The sequence below is a fragment of the Lithobates pipiens genome, unplaced genomic scaffold (assembly GCF_037356315.1).
Source record: "Lithobates pipiens isolate NorthernLeopardFrog02 unplaced genomic scaffold, aLitPip1_a1.2 Scaffold_3, whole genome shotgun sequence".
Classification (NCBI taxonomy): Eukaryota; Metazoa; Chordata; class Amphibia; order Anura; family Ranidae; genus Lithobates; species Lithobates pipiens.
The window spans coordinates 237,574,820-237,598,007 of NW_027507790.1; the positions used below are offsets into that span (position 1 = coordinate 237,574,820).

Below are 23,188 nucleotides of genomic sequence, written 5' to 3' on the forward strand. Positions count from 1 at the left end.
CCTGCGTATGGACAACACAGTGGCTGTGAATTATGTCCACAGGCAAGGGGGCACCAGAAGCAAAGTCCTAATGCAGGAGGTACGACCTATAATCGAGTGGGCTCAAGTCTACCTGACGGATCTGAAGGCAGTATACGTACCCGCGATTCACAACCAACTCGCGGACGATCTAAGTCGAATATTTATTTCAAACAACGAGTGGTCTCTCAGTCACAAGGCCTTTACTCTTCTGACACACAAATGGGGTGTTCCCGATATGGATCTGGCAGCAACTCCAGCGAATCGCAAATGTACTCGCTTCTTAGCAAGGACCGCCTATCCAGCAGCAACAGGGATCGACTGTCTCCACCATCCTTGGGAATTTCGCCTAGGTTACATATTCCCTCCGGTGCCCTTGATAGCCAGGTTTCTGGCCAGACTGAGGACTTCGTCTTCCACGGTAATAGCAGTGTTGCCCTTCTGGCCCAGAAGACCATGGTTTCCGACCATCCTGCAATTGAACACAGAAGAGCCTCTCCCACTTCCGCTGTTCCCAGACTTGCTCTCACAGGGGAAATTTCTACACCCGTCACCAGAGCGACTACACCTGACAGCTTGGAAACTGAAAGGGAAAGGTTACTAGATCAGGGTTGTTCATTAAGAGTAATATGCACCTTACAATAAGCAAGGAAGAAATCGACAAACAACATATATAATAAGATTTGGAAAAAAATTTCTGCAATAGCCCAACTACAGTCCTGGAATCCCCTTTCTCCATCAGTCTCTCAGGTGTTAGAATTCCTACAACTAGGCCTAGAGAAAGGTTTAAGGTCAAGCACCTTAAAAGTTCACGTCTCTGCCATATCCGCAATGACAGGAATCAAGTGGGCTTTAAACCCCCTCATCATTCAGTTTCAGAAAGCATGCCTAAAAATAAGGCCTCCTAGAAAACCAATTTTTCCGACCTGGGACCTATCGATCGTCCTGGAAGCTTTAACAAAAGAACCTTTCTCGACGGGGGGATCAATATCCCTATGGGACTTGACACTAAAACTATCGTTTCTAGTTGCAATCACATCGGCCAAAAGGGTCTCCGAGCTGCAAGCTCTATTAATCAAAGAACCACACCTAGTTTTTTTCCCAGACAGGGTCGTACTCAGACCTTCGGAACGGTTTGTGCCAAAGGTAGCATCTAGCTTCCACTTTAATCCGGAGATCAATCTTCCTGTTTTTCTCAACACAGATGGAAATCCACACCCTCTGGACGTGAAGTCTGCAATATCCGCCTACCTGGAGGCTACCGCTCCATTCAGGAAGTCAGAAAACCTCCTGGTCATTCCGCATGGCGCCAAAAAAGGTCAAGCGGCTTCTTCAAGGACAATATCCTCATGGTTGATTAAAGTCATCAAGAAAGCATATCTAGTTCAACACCTTCCAATACCGGAAAACCTGAAAGCGCATTCAACGAGAGCGATGGCGACCTCATGGGCAGCGTACAGCAGAGTATCACCAGAGACTTTTTGCAAGGCAGCAACTTGGTCGTCAAAAACCACATTCATGTCACACTATAGAATAGACCCGGCTCAATTAACTATGGTTGAGTTCGGGAGATCAATTATTCAATCAAACTCATCCATATCCTGTACTTGAGTAAATAAAAAACTTCTGAAAGGCACCCTCCCATGTAGCGAGTTATTTCCCACTGTGTGTGCTGCCATGGTGCGTCAGGAAAACTGAAAATTGTATACTCACCTTTCCGTAATTTTCCTTTCCTGACGCATCCCATGGCAGCACACAGGATCCCACCCCTCTAAGGTGATAGTTACTGAGAATGCAACGGTGGACTCCTCTTCAAATCTTATAGCTAACCAGTCCTATCAGGTTGTGGAGGCGGAGTCACAACCCACTGTGTGTGCTGCCATGGGATGCATCAGGAAAGGAAAATTACGGAAAGGTGAGTATACAATTTTCCATTTTTACACCTGTCAGTGGAACAAGCGTCCCATTTTAAACATTTCCCCTCCCTTCTGTTCTTGTAGTGCCAATCGACAGAGGTTGTAACCCTCCACACTGTATCCTACACTGCATTTTTATTTTTTTTTTGGCTTTACATATATTTTTTAATAAACTGGAAGTGTTATTGGATTGTTAAGATGTTACTGACCTTTAGGGGGTTATTTACTAAAGGAAAATCCACTTTGCACTATAAGTGCACTTGGAAATAAAGTCGCTGTAAATCCGAGGGGGACATGCAAGGAAAATAAAAAACAGCATTTTAGCTTGCAGATGATTGAATGATAAAATCAGCAGAGCTTCCCCTAATTTCTGATCTACCCATTAGATTTGGAGCGACTGCACTTCCAAGTGCACTTGCAGTGCAAAGTGGCTTTGCTTTTCGTAAATAACCCCCTTAGTGTTGTTGCGGTCTGTGGTATGTACAGTATAAAGATTTATTACAAGACCATTGGCTGCAGCCAGGATCTTGGTGCTGTTTTTTCAGGCGGCGATCGGCTGTTTTATATCGCTGTGAAGGGTCCAGAACTGCTTCCCATAGAGGCGATGGAGGAACATTGGTTCCCTCATATTCTCTGGGATGAATAAACCAGGAAGCAACAAGGATTTTGTTACTGTTGGCTTTCTGGTTTCAGAGCGGTCATTCCCTGTACTGTTAAAAAAAAAAAAAATGTAATTAACCACTGGGCACTTAACTTCCCTGGCGGTATGATTATGTCAGATTTTTGCAGTTGAAAGCGGTACAATTGTTTTGCATAGAAATTTGGTGTTTTATATTGTAGTCCTGTAATTCTTAGGAATTACTCACTTAAATCTGTCCAAATCAGAGTCTAGCAGACATCCCGGGTATAATAAAGTTTGAAACACAAAATCATAAACTAATAAATAACTCAAAATAATTATAAAAAATAATAATATAATAATAATACAATTAATTTCCCCACAATTCACTGTCGCTCAATTCTGCAAGCGAGTCTAATTTACGATTGCTGAGCATGGATGGATGGATGGCTGGATGAGGCAGGGATTGTCACATATCAGTGCTGTGGGCACTACACATCCAGCCCACAGCGCTGCTGCCACCGATCTCTCCCCTCTCCACTCATACTGTACCGATCGGTACAGAGAGGGGAGAGAGGAACCGGATATGAGAGATCTGATGGAGCAATCACCTGGTAAACAGCCGCTGTCAGCGGCCATTTACTGTGATACATGATGCGCCGGGTGCGGAGGATATTCCTGGGTGATGGATATTCCCCCGGGTGCACGTGGGAGCGGATTCTGGGAGGACGTCAATGTACACCCTTCCAGAATTATTGAGCTGTAGCTGTCATTCATTTAAAGAAAAAAAAAAAAAAAGATTAAGGCCGCGTACACACGAGAGGATTGTCCGTCCAACTTAGTCCGCTGAAACGTGTTTCAGCGGACAATCCGCTCGTGTGTGGGCTTCAGCGGACTTTTTCAGCGGACAATCTGGCGGACTAAGTCTTTCGGAATTTCCGTAATTTTGTCCGTCCAAACTTGGTTTCAGCGGACAGTCCGCTCGTGAGTAGGCAAGTTGGACGGACTAAGTATGGCGCATGCTCAGAAAGGATTTACACGGCGAAAGGTTGCATTGCTGTGTATTGGACGTCGTATTTCTAGTCCCGTCGTACGTGCTGTACACGTCATCGCGCAAGCTTTCAGCGGACTGTCTGTTCGTCATGTGTGGTCAAGTCCGTTCATTCAAAAGTTGGACGGACTGTCTGTCGGATTGTCTGACGAACTTAGTTGGGCAGACAATCCGCCCGTGTGTACGCGGCCTAAGTAAAAAGCACCCCCAGTCTGCCCACTCATACACACAAATGCAAATGCGTGCATAGGTCCCGCATGCCTATATGAACAGTGAGTATACACAACATGTGAGGTACCAATGCAAATGTTGGATTAACCACTTGACCTCAGAAAGATTTACCCCCCTTCATGACCGTAGCATTTTTTTGCCATAGGGCACTGCGTTAACTGACAATTGCCTGGTCATGCAACTCTGTACACAAATGTTTTATAAAAAAATAAAGATAAAAAAACCAACACGCAGCATTCTTTACTTTCTGCTATAAAACACGTATTGGGTATGTGACCCGGCAGAGGAGAGCCACTTTGCCACCGTATTCCTACATAAAGCGAGTGGTTAAAAGCGATAATTCTAAGATCCTTATTCGCGATTAACTCTAAACTGATAAGCTGTAAAGGCTTTTAAAGCATCATCTATGGGGAATTTTAGGCACTGCAGTTTGTCGCAATTTCATGGGCATGCGCAATCTTAATGCGTTTGGTATCATCTTTTATATATTTCACAAAAAAATTGGGTATTATTTTGTTTGTGTGCACTAACATACATTTAGTGTATTTTTTCCTATAAATTTGTCTTGGATATATGGTTGTGCAAATATCGTGGGATATATATATATATATATATATATATATATATATAAAAAAATTGCAGCAGCCACCATTTTATTCTTCAGGGCCTCTACTTTGCAGAACATATATAATGTTTGGGGGTGCCAAAGTCGCTATCAAAAATTGCTGAATTTAACATGGCTGCAAAATTTAAAAATTGTTCCAGACAGCAAGTGGTTGATAAAGCGCCGGTATAGATATTCTACACATGAAGAATATTACCTGGACAGTGCCCCTTACCTTTCCGTGCTCCTTTTTCATGTGTGAGATGTACAGCTCCCGCTGGTTGAAGTTGCGGTCACATTCCCAGCAGGTCCAGCCTGTATTGGGAAGCTTGTTGATTAGCTGGCTGGAAGTCTTCTTTTCAGGGACAGATGCGTTCTTCTCCGTCTTCTCCGTGCCGTTAACAGGCTTGGACTCCTCCTTGCTGGGGCTGGTGGAATTCTGGGTAGTGGGTTTGGTGCTCAGAGGTAAGTTGGTGCCCAACTTTGGAGGGCCATCAATACTCTTCAGGGTCCCGTGCATAGACTATAGGAAATAATAAAGACTTGTTGGATATATGGAGGAGGATTTAGATCATGGTTTCTTAACACTCGACACAATCTTTGGCAATTCCAAATGAGCACATGATGAAAAATACATAAGCAGAGGTTACTTTCGGGGAAAACAACATTTGAAAATGGCCAGTGTAGGGCCCACATACAAGGGGCATGCTAGATGCCTGTAGACAGCGCAGATCAGTTACCAAATATAAAGATCCAACTGGAGTGGCTCTGTGCCTTGTGATCGCTGTGAACCAGTCACAGTGATCACAATAGTAAATGGTTTATTCTTCACTTTTGCTGTTTATTATAATCAGCTGCTCAGCATGGGACTCAGAAGCAAGTGGAGATAAGTGGCAGCATCTGCTACAGTGATTTTGAACTTCTAGACCAGGGGTCTCCAAACTTTCTAAACAAAGGGCCAGTTTCCTTCAGACCTTAGAGGGGCCAGACTGTGGCCAATAGTAGTAGAAATTGTACTAGCGTCAGTGGGAGTAAACAATGTATCTCTGGTATTAGGAGGAAGAAAAGCACCAAGTTGTTGGTGTCAGTGGGAGGAATGGTGTCCTGTCTTTGGTGTCAGTGGGAGGAATAATGCTCTGTTCTTGTAATCAGCTTGGGGGGGGGGGGTGGACAGTGTCCCATCATTGGTATCAGTGGGGGAGCGGGAATAGTGTTCCATCTAGTGGCGCTCGGTCCATAATCTCTAGCGCCGGCCACTAATCTCCATGCGGGGCGCCAGACGCATTAGTGAATCAACATTCGCTATTGTCTTCCTGCTTATCCTCCTGGCCAATCAGGACAGGGAGCAGGTCCTAAGACCAAATTGGCTGGGGGGAGAAGCGAACGGATTGACCGGGAGGAAAAGTCGGGGGGAAACCGCCTGCAATCTGGATGGGGCAAGTGCGGGGTTTGGCGGCGAACGAGTGGGTGGGGTGAAGGGTTTGATGGCACCCACCATGAAAAAAAATATAGCACCAGCCGCCGCCACTGGTTCCATTAGGTTTTGAGTGTGTTTGGTAGCCCTGATTAAGCAGGAGATTATTTCCTCTGAAATGCATTGGCTGTTTTAATTTGATCGAGTTATGAATAACTAAAGGAATCCTTGGACTCTACTCCTTTTGGGTGGGTTCCCACTTTTTCTATACTATCTTGTACAAATGTCATTAAGGGAGAATACCCCAAAGAAGAATTAGCAGTGATTGGCACATTGAATCTTCCCAGATTTCCCAAGTAGAGGACTCTTCTTACCTTGATGTGGTCCATCATCAGCTGCTTCTGTGCATACAAGAGTGAGCAGTCCGGACACTTGAACACCGACACTTTCTGGTGCTCAAGGTGTTGGTCGAAATGCCGGTAGAGTAGAGGCTGCATGGTGAACACCGTGTCACACATTGAGCACTTGTAGATTATTCTGGAAAAGACAGGCAGACACATTTGTGATTAGAGAACTGTGCCAACCAGTTAGCCCATTTTTCTTATATTATAAAGGATATTAGAGGGAAACCAAAGACTGCAGGGGCGGCATGTTCATTAAGGGCTCACAGGCGCTGCCCCCTCTATCCACTCCACTCCCTATGTGAGTAACAGATTCATGCATAGAATAGAATCTATGGCTGCCGCCACCCCCTATTCATGCGTCTGGCGTCTTTCAGGACACCGAGCGCATGAATTACAGCGACAGGGTTTAAAAAAAGAAAAATTATTTAGCACCTGATTAGAGGCGTAGGCTTGAATAGGCTTCAAATTAATATTTGCTTTTCTAACGCTAAATTGCCAATCAGGAAGCGTGGGTCTGATACCAGTTTCCCGATAGGCTGAAAGGGCAAGTGATCCTATTGGACGCCAAGGAGGAAGAGGAGGAGGAGGATGTACACCCAAGGCTGTTTGTGCCCCCCCCAAAAAAAGAAAAAAACACCAGCCTACACCGATAGACTGCAGTGATCTTTAGCCATGCAGAACAGCCAACGGGAGCGAGCAAGGAAATGAGCACTAGTCAGAGCTTACCAGGGCGCTAAGCTTTTCCTGCCCCCCATTGTGAAGCTGGACAAATCACAAAGCTGCCAACTTAAAGGAAGTGGAGGTACTGGATAAATTCTCCTGGTGACTAAGTGGAGTGTTGGGGAAGCAAAGGAAAGGCGAGTATGTGCTGCTGGAAAGGAGGATTAAAGTCAACCTGTCGCTTTGCCCTGCATGGACAAAGCGGAGGTTTGCTTGAGCTTAAAGGATCATTTTAAAGCTTATTTTTAGGAATTTTTTTTTTTTTTTTTTACTTGCGTATATTGATTCAACTTAGACCAATGTAAGCATGCATATGCCATGCCTGGTTAAACCCTGTGGAAGTGGAAAATCACTAAAGTGATTGCCGAGGTCTTCCAGGTATCGTGCCAAGTGGCTGCCCTTCTGCATTGTAACCACAGGAGCTTGCTTGCTCAATACAGGCTCCATTCATAAAAAAAAAAAAAAAAAAAAAAAAAAAAATGCCTTGCATTTTTTTAAATGAATGCAAAGATTCCCCCCATTTGGATAAGAAGGAAGGTGGAGCAGTGATCATCACATACCTGTTGAAGAGGTCTTGCAGGGCCCTGACATTTTACAGTTAACTGTTGTGATTATTATTCAGGATTTACATATCGCCAACAGTTTCTATTTTACAATATAAAGGCAGTAATAATACCAGCGTATAAGAGGATTACGAGTGATGGCTTTTGTACATTTTTAGATGCCATTTGGAAGTTCTATAGTGTGCTGGTGATATATTCTTTGACTTGTGTTTGACACCAGTTCCCAGCTGGTACTTGCTACAGCACCCACTCACAAGCCATTCCAGGAAAACGTATGATGTGAATATTCTAGTTGAGGTACTACAGTGATTATCTGCTTCTACAGGGATCGACCAGGTATGGTAAATACAAACAACAAAAACCGTCATCAATGTGAAAACATTAAGAATAAAACTAATTAAGATGACGGTTGGGTGGATATGGGAGATGTACCCTGCTGTTGGTGCAGGGAGATCCAGCCTCCTCTCCACGGGGACAAGGATGCATTTATGCGCTTGACAACACAATGTAGAATATGGTATAATCTGATGGAATGGCATGGTGGGTGGGGGCGAGGCCCACCCAGATAGGTGTGATGGGCCCTGGTGGGCGTCACCCAGACATGTGAATGGCCCTATTTAGAGGGAACCTGGAGAAATTTAGTTTGCTACCACTGAGGCTCTGATGAAGAGGGTACTCCCTCGTAACGTGTAAGCCATTTGCGATACCATCTGGTTCCTCCTAAACACCCGGTCCAGGTTGCAGGTGTCTAGAAGACAGCTCCAAATTCTTTGAGCAATGTCAAGCCTATATTTTAAATGTTTGAGTACGACTCACTAGGCACTATAATTATTTTTATTTAGAGGGTGCACCTTTGTCACTTCATTATATAAATGTAATCAATGCTAATCACTAGCTGTATTATAGCACCAGTCACATTAATCAATTTATAATTTTTACAGATTAGATGGTTCAGATGAAGTAACTGATTAGAGTACATCTAACTGCTATACTCCACTCAGGTGGCTGTATTAGTAGAGGCAGCAGTTCCATATAATAGTTATTTAGCCATCTGTGCGGGTTCACTCATAACCTCTTTTTGCACCCGTTTCTATGTATACCAGTCCCCGGGGGCTGTAGACGTCATGATGCCCACCTTAAATCCTGAGCCAAAGATGAGAAAATACGAGGGTGCATTCTTATCAAAATAAGAGATTAGGGGCAGATCGGGGGTGATAGGAGCACCTGGACATACACAGCAGCCACCGGTTTTAAATAAGAAATCAGCCAAATCAAAAAGTGTTCCTCTAAATTTACAAATATGCTGAAAATCCAACAAGGAGTGCCATACTGTGTTTTATTTCTGGCAACGTGCACTTGGTCTGTCAGTTGTTTTTATAGGATCCCTTTCTAGCAGATACTGATCTGTGTAGGGGTCTGGATATACAGTGCCTTGCGAAAGTATTCGGCCCCCTTGAACTTTTCAACCTTTTGCCACATTTCAGGCTTCAAACATAAAGATATAAAATTTTTATTTTTTGTGAAGAATCACCAACAAGTGGGACACAATTGTGAAGTGGAACGAAATCTATTGGATTTTTTAAACTTTTTTAACTAATAAAAAAATGTGGGGCGTGCAAAATTATTCGGCCCCCTTGCGTTAATACTTTGTAGAGCCACCTTTTGCTGCGATTACAGCTGCAAGTCGCTTGGGGTATGTCTCTATCAGTTTTGCACATCGAGAGACTGAAATTCTTGCCCATTCTTCCTTGCAAAACAGCTCGAGCTCAGTGAGGTTGGATGGAGAGCATTTGTGAACAGCAGTTTTAAGCTCTTTCCACAGATTCTCGATTGGATTCAGGTCTGGGCTTTGACTTGGCCATTCTAACACCTGGATACGTTTATTTGTGAACCATTCCTTTGTAGATTTTGCTGTATGTTTGGGATCATTGTCTTGTTGGAAGATAAATCTCTGTCCCAGTTTCAGGTCTTTTGCAGACTCCAACAGGTTTTCATCCAGAATGGTCCTGTATTTGGCTGCATCCATCTTCCCCTCAATTTTAACCATCTTCCCTGTCCCTGCTGAAGAAAAGCAGGCCCAAACCATGATGCTGCCACCACCATGTTTGACAGTGGGGATGGTGTGTTGAGGGTGATGAGCTGTGTTGCTTTTACGCCAAACATATCGTTTTGCATTGTGGGCAAAAAGTTAGATTTTGGTTTCATCTGACCAGAGCACCTTCTTCCACATGTTTGGTGTGTCTCCCAGGTGGCTTGTGGCAAACTTTAGACAAGACTTTTTATGGATATCTTTGAGAAATGGCTTTCTTCTTGCCACTCTTCCATAAAGGCCAGATTTGTGCAGTGTACGACTGATTGTTGTCCTATGGACAGACTCTCCCACCTCAGCTGTAGTTCTCTGCAGTTCATCCAGAGTGATCATGGGCCTCTTGGCTGCATCTCTGATCAGTCTTCTCCTTGTCTGAGCTGAAAGTTTAGAGGGACGGCCAGGTCTTGGTAGATTTGCAGTGGTCTGATACTCCTTCCATTTCAAAATTATCACTTGCACAGTGCTCCTTGGGATGTTTAAAGCTTGGGAAATCTTTTTGTATCCAAATCCGGCTTTAAACTTCTCCACAACAGTATTACGGACCTGCCTGGTGTGTTCCTTGGTCTTCATGATGCTCTCTGCGCTTTCAACAGAACCCTGAGACTATCACAGAGCAGGTGCATTTATACAGAGACTTGATTACACACAGGTGCATTCTATTTATCACCATCAGTCAATTAGGACAACATTGGATCATTCAGAGATCCTCGCTGAACTTCTGGAGTGAGTTTGCTGCACTGAAAGTAAAAGGAGCCGAATAATTTTGCACGCACCACTTTTCAGTTTATTTGCTAAAAAAGTTTAAATTATCCAATAGATTTCGTTCCACTTCACAATTGTGTCCCACTTGTTGGTGATTCACAAAAAATTAAAATTTTATATCTTTATGTTTGAAGCCTAAAATGTGGCAAAAGGTTGAAAGGTTCAAGGGGGCCGAATACTTTCGCAAGGCACTGTTATATTATATGACTAGAGTTATGCAAAGACCAAAAAAAAAAAAAGTTTAAGGGGAAAAGTTGAACATGTTTTCAATAAGCACGTATGAATTAGTGTATTGGTCTTCAAACCGTGGTCCGGGGGGCAGATGCAGCCCTATGCTTGCTTTTATCCAGCCCTTGGGGCACTATTCCTTCCACTGAGACCAACAATGGGGTAGTTTTCCTCCTAATGACCCAAATGATGGGGCACTGGCATTAATGATAGGGCACTATTGCTCCAACCGACAGCAATGATGAGGCACTCTTCCTCCCATTGACATTGCACTATTCCTCCCTCTGATACCAACAATGGTTCACTATTCCGCTCTCTGACACCAATGATGAGCACTATTCATTCCACTGACACCAACAATAGGGCACTATTCAAGTCCAACCTATGTGTGTGCTTATTTGTCAGTATTACATTGTATATCCCTGTATGTTGTGGTCGTTCAGGTGCTTATCTAATGGTTTCTTGAAACTATCGATGCCCCCCGCTGAGACCACCTCCTGTGGAAGAGAATTTCACATCCTTGCCGCTCTTACAGTAAAGAACCCTCTACGTAGTTTATGGTTAAACCTATTTTCTTCTAATTTTAATGAGTTGCCACGTGTCTTGTTAACCACTTCAGCCCCGGACCATTTTGCTGGTCAAAGACCAGACCACTTTTTGCGATTCGGCACTGTGTCGCTTTAGCTGACAATTGCACGGTCATGCGACGTGGCTCCCAAACAAAATTGACGTCCTTTTTTCCCAAAAACAGAGCTTTCTTTTGGTGGTATTTGATCACCCCTGTGGTTTTTATTTTTTGTGCTATAAACAAAAATAGAGCGACACATTATTTTTAACTTTTTGTTATAATAAATATCCCCCAAAAATATATAAAAAACATTTTTTTCCCTCAGTTTAGGCCGATACGTATTCTTCTACATATTTTTGGTAAAAAAAATAATAAATCGCAATAAGCGATTATTGATTGGTTTGCGCAAAAGTTATAGCATTTACAAAATAGGGGATAGTTTTATGCCATTTTTATTAATAATTTTTTTTTTTACTAGTAATGGCGGCGATCAGCGATTTTTATTGTGACTGCGACATTATGGCGGACACATCGGACACTTTTGAAACATTTTTGGGACCATTGTCATTTATACAGCAATCAGTGCTATATAAATGCAGTGATTCCTGTGTAAATGACACTGGCAGTGAAGGGGTTAACCAGTGGGTGGCATTGTAGGGGTTAAGTGTTCCTAGGGGTGTGTTACTAACTGTTGGGGGCTGGGCTTTCATTTAGTTAACACTGATCTCTGCTCCAATCACATGGAGCAGAGATCAGCGTCACTAGTTGCTAGGCAGAACGGGGAGATGCTGTTTACAACGGCATCTCTCTGTTCAGCCGCCCCATGAGACGATCGTGGGTATGCCCATGGCGACCGAATCTGCGGAACCCGTGACCGGACTCACAAGGGTCCCGACTGGCACGCGTGCAGGGCGGCAAATTTAAAGGGATGTACAGGTACGCCCATTTGCCTGCCCGTGCCATTCTGCCAATGTACATCGGCGTGCGCTGGTCGGGAACCGGTTAAACTCCCTTCTGCGAAAATTTTTTATCCCTATTGTGGGGTCACCAGTACGGTATTTATATATTGAAATAATATCCCCTCTCAAGCGTCTCTTCTCCAGAGAGAATAAGTTCAGTGCTCGCAACCTTTCCTCGTAACTAATATCCTCCAGACCCTTTATTAGCTTTGTTGCCCTTCTTTGTACATCGCTCCATTTCCAGTACATCCTTCCTGAGTACTGGTGCCCAGAACTGGACAGCATACTCCAGGTGCGGCCGGACCAGAGTCTTGTAGAGCGAGAGAATTATCGTTTCATCTCTGGAGTTGATCCCCTTTTTAATGCCAATATTCTTGTTGCTTTGTTAGCAGCAGCTTGGCAGTGCATGCCATTGCCGAGCCTATCATCTACTAGGACCCCCAGGTCCTTTTCCATCCTAGATTCCCCCAGAGGTTCTCCCCCCAGTGTATAGATTGCATTCACATTTTTGCCACCCAAATGCGTTTTTACATTTTTCTACATTGAACCTCATTTGCCATGTAATTGCCTACCCCATTCATTTTGTTCAGATCTTCTTGCAAGGTTTCCACATCCTGCGGGGAAGTTATTGCCCTGCTTAGCTTAGTATCCGCTGACACCAATGATGAAGCACTCTTCCTCCCACTGACATCAATGATGGGGCATTGTTACCGACACCAGGACCAATTTTCTACTCCTTTTGGGTTTGGACACTATACGCACTTACAAGCTTACAAGCAGAGGATCACTATACTATAATGATATTCATGTCTGGATGTTTTATACACCAATTTGTAAGCCATTCTATTTTTGCTGATAAACTCTCCTGTGTAGGATTGGTGCCCACACCTAGGGGGTTTTAGTTCTCACCTACTGGGGTAGGTGAGGTGTGATAATTATTACACTATCACCTTTATGGTAATTGTTTTGTTATAATTTATTCCACAATAACACTGTGTTTTTTAATACTTAGTCACCATAGAGTGATTTGGTAGAGCACTATTTGACATATAGGTAGCTCCACTTGCCCCTTCACATCTTTCTTTCTAATTTTATACTCCTACTGGTCACAGTCTGGCCCCTCCACAGTCTGAAGGATAATAAACTGGCCCATTTGTTTGGAAAGTTTGGAGAATTGGTGTCACCGCGTTTACCCTAAGTCCTTTTAATGAGGCTTTGAACATTTTGCCTGGTTTGAGCTTTCATTTATTTTTAGTATTAAATGCAGAGATTTTTAGAATAGCCACCAGAGGGAGCTCTCAGCAACCATGAAGATACGATACCAAACCAGTCAAAGGTTATACTTCACCGATTCCTGTAACAATGTAAATCCGGTGTTCTGCCGTATAGTGTCCGGCCATCATATAGCGTCCGCCCCGTACTGCGCATGCGCAGTACTGAGCAGACGAAGCTTCGGAAAATTTCCGAAGCTGAACGGCGCCTGCGCCGTGAGTGGAGGTGGTAGCCCCACCATCCAAGCGGACATAGGGTTGTGAGTATTAAAGGGCCCCTCGCGGGCGAGCTTCGCTTGCCACGCTTCGGGCTCTGCCTCGCTGCGCTCGGCTCTTTTTTATTCCTGCTCTATGTCCACTTGGATAGTGGGGATAGAACCTGGACTCACGGCGCAGGCGCCGTTCATCCTCTGCAATTTTCGGAATCTGTGTTGCTGTGTACTGCGCATGCGCAGTACGCAGCGGACACTATCGGATGGAGGACATTAGACAAGACATAGGCATACACTACTAGAGTTTCGTTTGAAATCTTATTTCAAGAGTGTTTGTTTTGGTTTTCTATTACTTAACATGGGGTCAAATTGATGTTCATTTTTGACTGCAGTGAAGAGCAAATTCGAAGGAGCAGGATGGAACTTTTTTCTCAAACATATTACTAACAATGTATTGTTTTCTATCGGAAAGCCCATTCACTCGAAAATCAATTGTTAAAAGCAAACAAAATTTTAAAGTGCTTTTGAACGATGTTCGTCAAACTCACAGAGAAATTCCGTACAAATGTTCATTTGGAAATCTACTAGTGTATGACCATCTTAAGTCTAATGCCGCGTACACACGATCGGAATTTCGGGCAGCAAAAGACAGAGGAGAGCTTTTTAATCGTAAAATGCGACCGTGTGTATGCTCCATCGGAATTTAGCTGCCCGAATTCCCGCCAGCAAAAACTTGATAGCATGTTCTCAATTTTCCTGATGGAAAAACTTTCTATTGGAAATTCCGATCGTGTGTATGCAATTCCGACGCGCAAAAACTCACGCATGTTCAGATTCAACTACGAGATGGAAGCTATTGGCTACTGGCTATTGAACTTCCTTTTTCTAGTCCCGTCGTTCTTCTTGTACGTCACTGCATTTTTGGCGGTCGGAATTTGTTGTGACCGTGTGTAGGCAAGACAGTTTGAGTGGAATTCCATTGGAATTCCGACGGGAAAACCATCAGAGCTTTTTTTCCGACGAGAATTCTGATCGTGTATACGCGGCATAACTCAACCAACTGATTGAAAACAATGCAGAGTTGTGTATGAAGACGATCCGTCTCCTGCGCACATAACTTCCAGCCCCTGGCTGCTCTGCTCCCTCGGGTCTCTCCTAGGTAGAGTCCTCCTAAATACCGGCAGAGACCTCCTCTGTCTAACAAAATATGCCAAGATAAGGTTAGGTTTCACATTTACTGGCCACCACCAAAGAGGGAAGAAGTGCCCTACCAGAAAGTGTACAAGAGGTCCACCCCTAAGGAAAGGGAGAAAAGAGATAGTGGGGGGGGGGGAGAGAGTACAAGGGAAGGGAGCAGGATAGAGGTTTTATATAGTCCAATGCACTCTCAACTAAGATAATCTGTAATATATTATGTTTTTTGTTCTTGGGTTTCGATACACAATACACTCACCAGCCACTTTATTAGGTGCACCCTGCTAGTACCGGCTTGGGCCCCCTTTTGCCTTCAAACCTGCCTTTATTCTTCATGGCATTGATTCTACAAGGAGTTGGAAAGCTTCCTCAGAGATTTTGGTCCATAGTGAGATGATAGCATCACACAGTTGCTGCAGATTTTTCAGCTGCACATCCATGATGGGAATCTCCCATTCCACCACATCCCAAAGGTGCTCTATTGGATGAGATCTGGTGAGTGTGGAGACCATTGGAGTACAATGACCTCATTGTCCAGTGGTGAGATGATTTGAGCTTTGTGACATGGTGCATTATCCTGCTGGAAGGATCCATCAGAAGATGGGGACACTGTAGTCGTAGGGATGGACATGGTCAGCATGAATACTCAGGTAGGTTGTGGCGTTTAAACGATGTTCAATTGATACTAAGGGGCCCAAAGTGTGCCAAGAAAATATCCCCAACATCATTACACCACCAACCTGAACCGTTCATACAAGGCAGGATGGATCCATGCTTTCATGTTTACTCCAAATTCTGACTCCACCATCTGAATATCTCAGCTGAAATAGAGACTCATCAGACCACACCAGAAAGTTTTTCCAATTTTCTATTGTCCAATTTTTGTGAGCCTGTGAGACTTGTAGCCTCAATTTCCTGTTCTTAGCTGTTATGATTGGCACCCAGTGTGGTCTTCTGCTGCTGTAGCCCATCTACTTCAAGGTTTGATGTGTTGTGCATTCAGATGGTATTCTGCATATCTTGGTTGTAACATGTGGTTACTGTTGCCTATCATCTGCAACCAGTCTGCCCATTCACCTCTGACATCAACAAGGCATTTTCCTCCACAAAACTGCCGCTCACTGGATATTTTCTCTTTCTCAGACTAATCTCTGTAAACCCAAGAGATGGTTGGGTGTGAAAATCCCAATGGATCAGCAGATTTTGAAATACTCAGACCAGCCCGTTTGTCACCAACAACCATGCCACGTTCAAATTCACCTAAATCCCCTTTCTGACCCACTCTGATGCCGCGTACACACGGGCGGACTGTATGGCGTACTTAGTCCGTCGAAACACATTTCAGCGGACAGTCCGCTCGTGTGTGGGCTTCAGCGGACTTTTTCAGCGTGCAGTCTGGCGTACTAAGAATTTCGGATTTTTCAAAATTCTGTCCGTCGTACTTTGGTTTCAGCGGACAATCCGCTCGTCAGTAGGCTAGTTCGACGGACTAAGAATGGCGCATTCTCAGAAAGGATTTACACTGCGGAAGGGTGCTTTGCTGTGTATTGGACTTCCTATTTCTAGTCCCTAGTGCTGTACACGTCATCGCGCAAGCTTTCGACGGACTGTTTGGGTATCCGTGCGTGGTCAAGTCCGTTCAGTCGAAAGTATGACGGACTGTCCGTCGGATTGTATGACAAATTAAGTAGGCCATACAGTCCGCCCGTGTGTACGCAGCATTATGCTCGGTTTGCACTTCAGTAAGTCGTCTTCACCACATCTAGATGCCCAAATGCATTGAGTTGCTTCCATGTGATTGGCTGATTAGCAATGTGTGTTACCAAGCAATTGAACCTAATAAAGTGGCCAATGAGTATACAAGTTCCTCTGCTGCTGCCCGCTGTATTTACTTTCTTCTTTTGCAGGAATAGCATATTATATAATATTATATATATATATATATATATATATATATATATATATATATATATATATATATATTTATCACACACACATACTAGAGCTGCACGTTAAAAATAAAATAAAAATCGAGATCTCGTTTCACCCCCCCCCCCCCCATGATCTCTCCTGCTGAGCGTAGGCGATTCTTTCATATAAACAAGTGGAGAGATTATCTGCTCACTCAGCTGTCAAAAGAAAGCATCCTAGGCAGTCTGCCAAGTTTAGAACTTGAAACATTGTAACTAAAACTTACTTCTTAGATCAAAGGGATAGAACTTCTTGTGTAAACAAATAATCTGGGCGGTCTGCCAAGCTTTCAAAAACTTGTAAATGCAGGAAGTTTAACCATCTTTTTCTGACACCTCTTTCTTAAGTTAAAAACAATCTTTTTTGCTAGAAAATTACTTGGAACCCCCAAATATTTTATTTTATATATATATATATATATATATATATATATATATATATATATATATATATATATATATATAATTTTAGCAGAGACCCTAGGGAATAAAATGGCAATTGCCGCAATATTTTATGTCCCACTGTATTTGCCCAGCGGTCTTTCAAATGCAATTTTTTGGGGAGAAAATAGACTTCAATAAATAGAAAAAAAAACTAAACAGTAACGTTAGCCCAATTTTTTTTTGTTTTAATGTGAAAGATGATGTTACGCCGCAAGAATCGTGATCTATCTTCTAAGCAAAAAAATCGTGATTCTCATTTTAGCCAGAATCGTGCAGCTCTAAGCCCTTGTACACACGGTCGGACATTCCGTCGGACAAAATCCGTCGGATTTTGTCCGACAGATTTTTGTCCGAAACTGGTGTTGCATACACACGGTCGGACAGAGTTGTCCGAAAAGCCGATCGTACGCAATGTGATGCCGTTATTTAGTTATGACGGGACTACGTTGAGGCTAGTAGCCAATAGCTTTGGTCTAGGAATTTGATCTGAGCATGCGTGGCACTTTGTGATCGGATCATGTTGTCGGAAAGTTTTATAGCCCAGCTCTAAAACTTTGTCCGTCAGATATTCCGACGGAAACAGTCCGATGGGGCCCACACACAGTCGGATTATCCGACAACACGGTCCAAGGGCTAACACATACACAGTAATATATAGGATAAAAAATATATTATATTATATTAATAAAATATATATATATATATATATATATATATATATATATATATATATATATATATTTCCCCATCTCAAAAAGTTGAATTGGCCATACATACAGATTTGTAAATTCCTATATGTATTGTGAATTCAATGTAAAATAACACATTTTTGGATCACTGGTTCCCCTTGAGAACAGCGATCAGTAAATTACATATTTTATTCACAAGCCAACCAAATATCTTTTACCCAGAATTTAAAGGGGCGTTCCGGCCAATACATTTTTTTTTTCTTAAAGTCAGCAGCTACAAACACTGTAGCTACTGATAAGGACACTTACCTGTCCAATGATCCCGCAATGTCGGCCGCCTGGAGGCCGATCCGTCCATAGGATTGGTTGTTGGCGCCTCCATCCTAACGAAGGGAAACAGGCAGTGGAGCCTTGCAGCTTCACTGCCATTTCCTACTGCACATCCGCGAGTCACGCGACACTTTGTGAATGGCCCCATTGTTTTCTGGGACACAGACCTGTCCCAGAATGCAATGGGGCCGCTCACCGAAAAGGAGGAAGCACCGCGGAATAGGAAGAGGCTGATTAGGAAGACTGCCTATCAACAGCGTTTCAGGTAAGTAAAAAAAATTATTTTTTTACATTTTATTAACTTTTTTTTTTTGGGTGGCCCTTCACTTTAAGTCAGAAAAGAAGTCCTGCTAGATCATTTCATGCTTGCACCGTTTTGCCGGTATATCTATGTAAAACATTAAAAATAAGTGCCTATACTGTTTAAAATCCAGTTAAACACTGTCTCACCCTGCTCTGCACATGCTCAGTTGCTCTCTATTTGTCATCACTGTGGCAAAAATCAGAGCCGATCTGCTGACAGCCTGAAGATTTACTGCTGCTCAGGGGCTCTCTGTCTCAGCAAAATGGCAGCCTTCACGAAGAAGAAACAGTATCAATGCTGGAGGCAATTTACAGCACACATTCATTTTGGTAACATCATTAATGTGGAATGTATGTTCTTTGCTAAAGAACATTATTTTGTATCAAGTGGTTATGGGTAAAGTTCCGCTCAAAGGTGGTAAAAGTGTGTTTATAATGTGTTATTTATTTTTTATATAATCAATACTAAATTTGCACTTCCACTAAGAGCAGAATGATGTATTTCCTTAATGTGTAAAACGTCTATTATGATGTGACCTTGCCCTAGCTTGAGTATATCAGCACCCTGTGCATTTTTTATTTAAAAAACATTAATGATGGATGAGTTGTGTTCTTCCTAAATTATTCCCTACTGGAGTAAAAAAAATGTCTCGCAGTGACATATGGTAGAACTAAGTGGATGTTTCTCATAAGGCCATTATTTTAGATACCTTTTATAATGAAGACTGAAAATCTAAAAACAGAGGCAGCATTGGTTACGTGCCATATACTGTATTGTCTTGTATAAAGTATACGGACCATGTGAGCCAGAAAAGAATGGCACCAATGTAAACTATATAGGCAGAGGTATAACCAAGCACCCTCCAATTGTCAGAGCTGGGCTCAGCCCTTCCTTCTCAAAGCTGGCCTCTCAGCTGTCGGCTAATTGCCAGCTCCTTTCTCTCCAAAGTGACTCACCTGTTGATGATATCCCACTCGTCAGTCCTGCCTACTTAAGGTGTCCAGCCCAGATGATCTCTGCCTTCGCCTGTTAAAGACTTGCTTGGCCGACATTCCTTCTGGCTCCGGATCCTGCTTTCTGTTCTACTACGCTCATCTCTGGCTCCCTGACATTTTGGCTTGTCTGACTATCCATTCCGGTTCCTGAACTCTATATTTAACTTTTTATTATTAACCACTTAAGCCCCGGACCATTTGGCTGGCCAAAGACCAGAGCACTTTCGATTGCGATTTGGCACTGCGTTGCTTTAACTGATAATTGCGCTGTCGTGCGACGTGGCTCCCAAACAAAATTGACGTCCTTTTTTTTCCCCACAAATAGAGATTTCTTTTGGTGGTATTTGATCAACACCGTGGTTTTTATTTTTTTGCTATAAACAAAAAAATAGCGTCAATTTTGAAAAAAAATCATTTTTTACTTTTTGCTATAATAAATATCCCCAAAAAATATATAAAAAACATTTTTTTTCCTCCGTTTTGGCCGATACATATTCTTCCACATATTTTTGGTAAAAAAATGTTTGTATAGTTATACCGTTTCCGAAATGGGGGATAGCTTTATGGCATTTTTATTAAGAATTTTTTTATTAGTAATGGAGGAGATCAGCGATTTTTATCATGACTGCGACATTATAGCAGACAGATCAGACAGTTTTGGTGCGATTTTGGGACCATTCACATTTATACAGCGATCAGTGCAATTTAAAAATGTGTAAATGTGACTGGCAGTGAAGGGGTTAACCACTAAGTGGCACTGCAGGGGTTAAGCGTGTCCTAGGGAGCGATTCTAACTGGGGGGGAGGGGCTGTGTGTGACATAACACTGATCACCGCCTCCGATTACAGGTAGCTATGATCAGTGACACTGTCACTAGGCAGAACGAGGAAAGGCTTGTTTACATTAGCATCTCCCCGTTCTTCCTCACCGCGAGACAATCGCGGGTATCCCCACGGACATAGAGTCCACAGGACCCGCAATCACACTCACGGAGCTCCCGGCACGTGCCTATTAAAGCGGGAGTCCGCCAGGACTCCGCGTTTTTTTTCTTTTTTTAAAGTCAGCAGCTACAAATACTGCAGCTGCTGACTTTTAAAATAGTGACACTTACCTGTCCAGCGCGCCCGCGATGTCGGCACCCGAAGCCGATCTCTAGATCGACACTCGAGTGCTGCCGCCGCCATCTTGGGTATGGGAATCAGGAAATGGAGCCTTTCGGCTTCATTTCCCGGTTCCCTACTGCGCATGCGCGAGCCGCGCTGCGCAATGGAGGACGGTCCCCGCTGCCTCTGGGATCTGTGTGTTTCCCAGCAGGCACCGGGGCACTTGCGGAAGGGGGCGGGCACTTGCGGAAAGGGGCGTAATGTACACCCCTTTCCGCAGAGAGCTAGCCCGGAAGTGGGTGCATTTACCTGGATTATCCAGGTAACTGCACCCCCCTCCCCCCCGAAAGGTGCCAATTGTGGCGCCGGAGGGGGGGAGGAATCCGATGAGGGGAAGGTCCATTTTAGGGTGGACCTCCGCTTTAAAGAGCCAATGTACAGGTACGCGATTCTGCCTGTACGTGCCCTTCTGTCGCAGTATATCTGCGTGAGGCGGTCGGGAAACGGTTAAACAAGTGAGATTTAACTGTACTTCTGTCTCTGTCTGATTCATGGTTTCTGACCCCAATACAGTGACCTATGGAAGTAGGTCAGTCCTGGGTGTCAGGAATCTGTCAGAAGAGTGGCGGCAGATCAGCACCAGAACATTTAAACTGTGGACCAATTATTTTTAAATTAAGTTCTAAACAACACTCAGTTGATTTAACTATGGGGGAACACCTTGATGAAGGGGGATTTTCTGGTCTCTGAAATGCATTAGCTATTTTCTTTCTACTGGTTATCACTTCACGGTCAAGAATATAGGATGTATGGACTTTTGAAATGATTTTTGATGCCTAGGTCCCTTTCAGGAAAAACTCCTCAAGTAGTCATGTGCGGTTCGTTTGGTTCCGAATTGAAATGCGGACAAATTTTTCGTTATTAATTACATTAGTAACGAAGTTAAACAAATCCAAAATAAAAATAAAATTTGACAAAATTCAAATAGTTTTTGCATTTGAATCGTTTTTGAATACGAATTCCTGGTGAGAATAGAATAGAAAATAAAGGAATAGAAAATAAAGGAATATAATAGAGTAGAAGATAGAGTAAAACAGAACAGAATAGGAAATAAAAGAATAGAAAAAAATATAATAGAAAATAAAGGGATAGAATGGAAAATAATATAGTAAAACAGAACAAAATAAAATAGAAAATAAAAGAACAGAATAAAATAGAGTAATAGAAAGCATAAAACCATCTTCTGAAATTCGAATTTCAAATAGAACAAAATCGAAAAGAATATAAAAAAAAGTAATGGAATAGAATTAAATAGAAGGAATAGAACCTTTCTTCCAAATTTTCGAATAAAATAAATTCAAATTTGTCTAGAACAAATTTAAAAAAACAATAGAATAAAAATAATCTTAATAATTTTCCAAAATTCAAATAGAATAATTTTGATTTTGAATGGCATTCAAATAGAATTCAAATCAATTAAAATTTTCCAAATTCGAGCCAATGTGGAAAAGTCAAATCGATTTGAATAAAAGGAAACAACTTCCGAAACCAAATTAAACAAGATGTAACTAAACAAATTTATGTAAATACTGAATTGAAACAAATGTTTTCATTCTGCACATGTCTATCCTCAAGTTGGGTGTGCACATTTCCTGTGCTACCATCCGCCCAACTTGGTGTTCTCCAAGTGGCCAAAATCCATTTGGGAAGAACCACTACCAATCTGGATTTGAAGATGGACAACCTTCAAAAGCCCAGTGCCTCCATTTTAATTTTAATTCATCAATACACTCACTGTCCTAGGGTGACAACCATACTGAGCAGCGTTGTCACCTTAGGACAGGCACAGTGCTAAGATTACATAACAATGCCCAGCTAACCGAGAACAGTCCAGAGGCCGAGAGCACAGGAAGTGATCAGCTGGATGAACAGGGACTTATCCCAAATCAAGTACCAATAGTTACAATGCCGATAGCCACACCCCCTGCAACATCTTCCCATCCCACTGTTGTACAAGCAGGCACAGTCTACATGAGAGTGACAATGCTGCTTTGAAATCAGGAGCAGTGCAGCATTGTTGCCACCCCAATACAGGAAGATGCATGTGGTAGACTTTACTGACAGGTATTTGAGGGTCTTTAGAGGGGGACCAAAGGTCCGTACACACCATACGAAAATTTCACCTGACGAACGATCTGCCAATTTTTGGATAGTTAGTACGGTGTTTTCGAAAGCCAATTATGATTTTTCGTATGACAAAAGCTGGATGTGCAGACTGTAGCATTTTTGCCAGATGTGAACACAACATCCGGTTTTTGTTTTAATTAGTAAGGTTTTCGTCTGAAACGTAAGAGCAAGACTACGCATGCTCAGAAACGAAAGAATACGTACAAAAACTATTCAACACATTATGTCACTTCTGAAGTTGAATTCTGTCATACGAGAATTTTCGTATGGGGACAAAACAAAACAAAAATGCAACAAAAAACGGACGAACGATCGTCCAAAAATCTGATTGTGTGTACAAGGC

At 42.8% G+C, this 23,188-nt stretch overlaps 1 protein-coding gene across 1 annotated transcript in view; it reads right to left on the reverse strand.

Annotated features, from left to right (window-relative positions):
• The window catches only part of ZNF532 (zinc finger protein 532), an 80,919-nt gene that overhangs the window by 42,435 nt on the left and 15,296 nt on the right, over positions 1-23,188 (reverse strand). Inside the window, exons 4-5 of the mRNA XM_077462916.1 lie at positions 6,228-6,390; positions 4,675-4,962 (exon numbers count right to left, since the gene is read on the reverse strand). Coding sequence (XP_077319042.1) covers positions 4,675-4,962; positions 6,228-6,390 — 451 coding nt within the window. The remainder of the gene's footprint in view (positions 1-4,674; positions 4,963-6,227; positions 6,391-23,188) is intronic.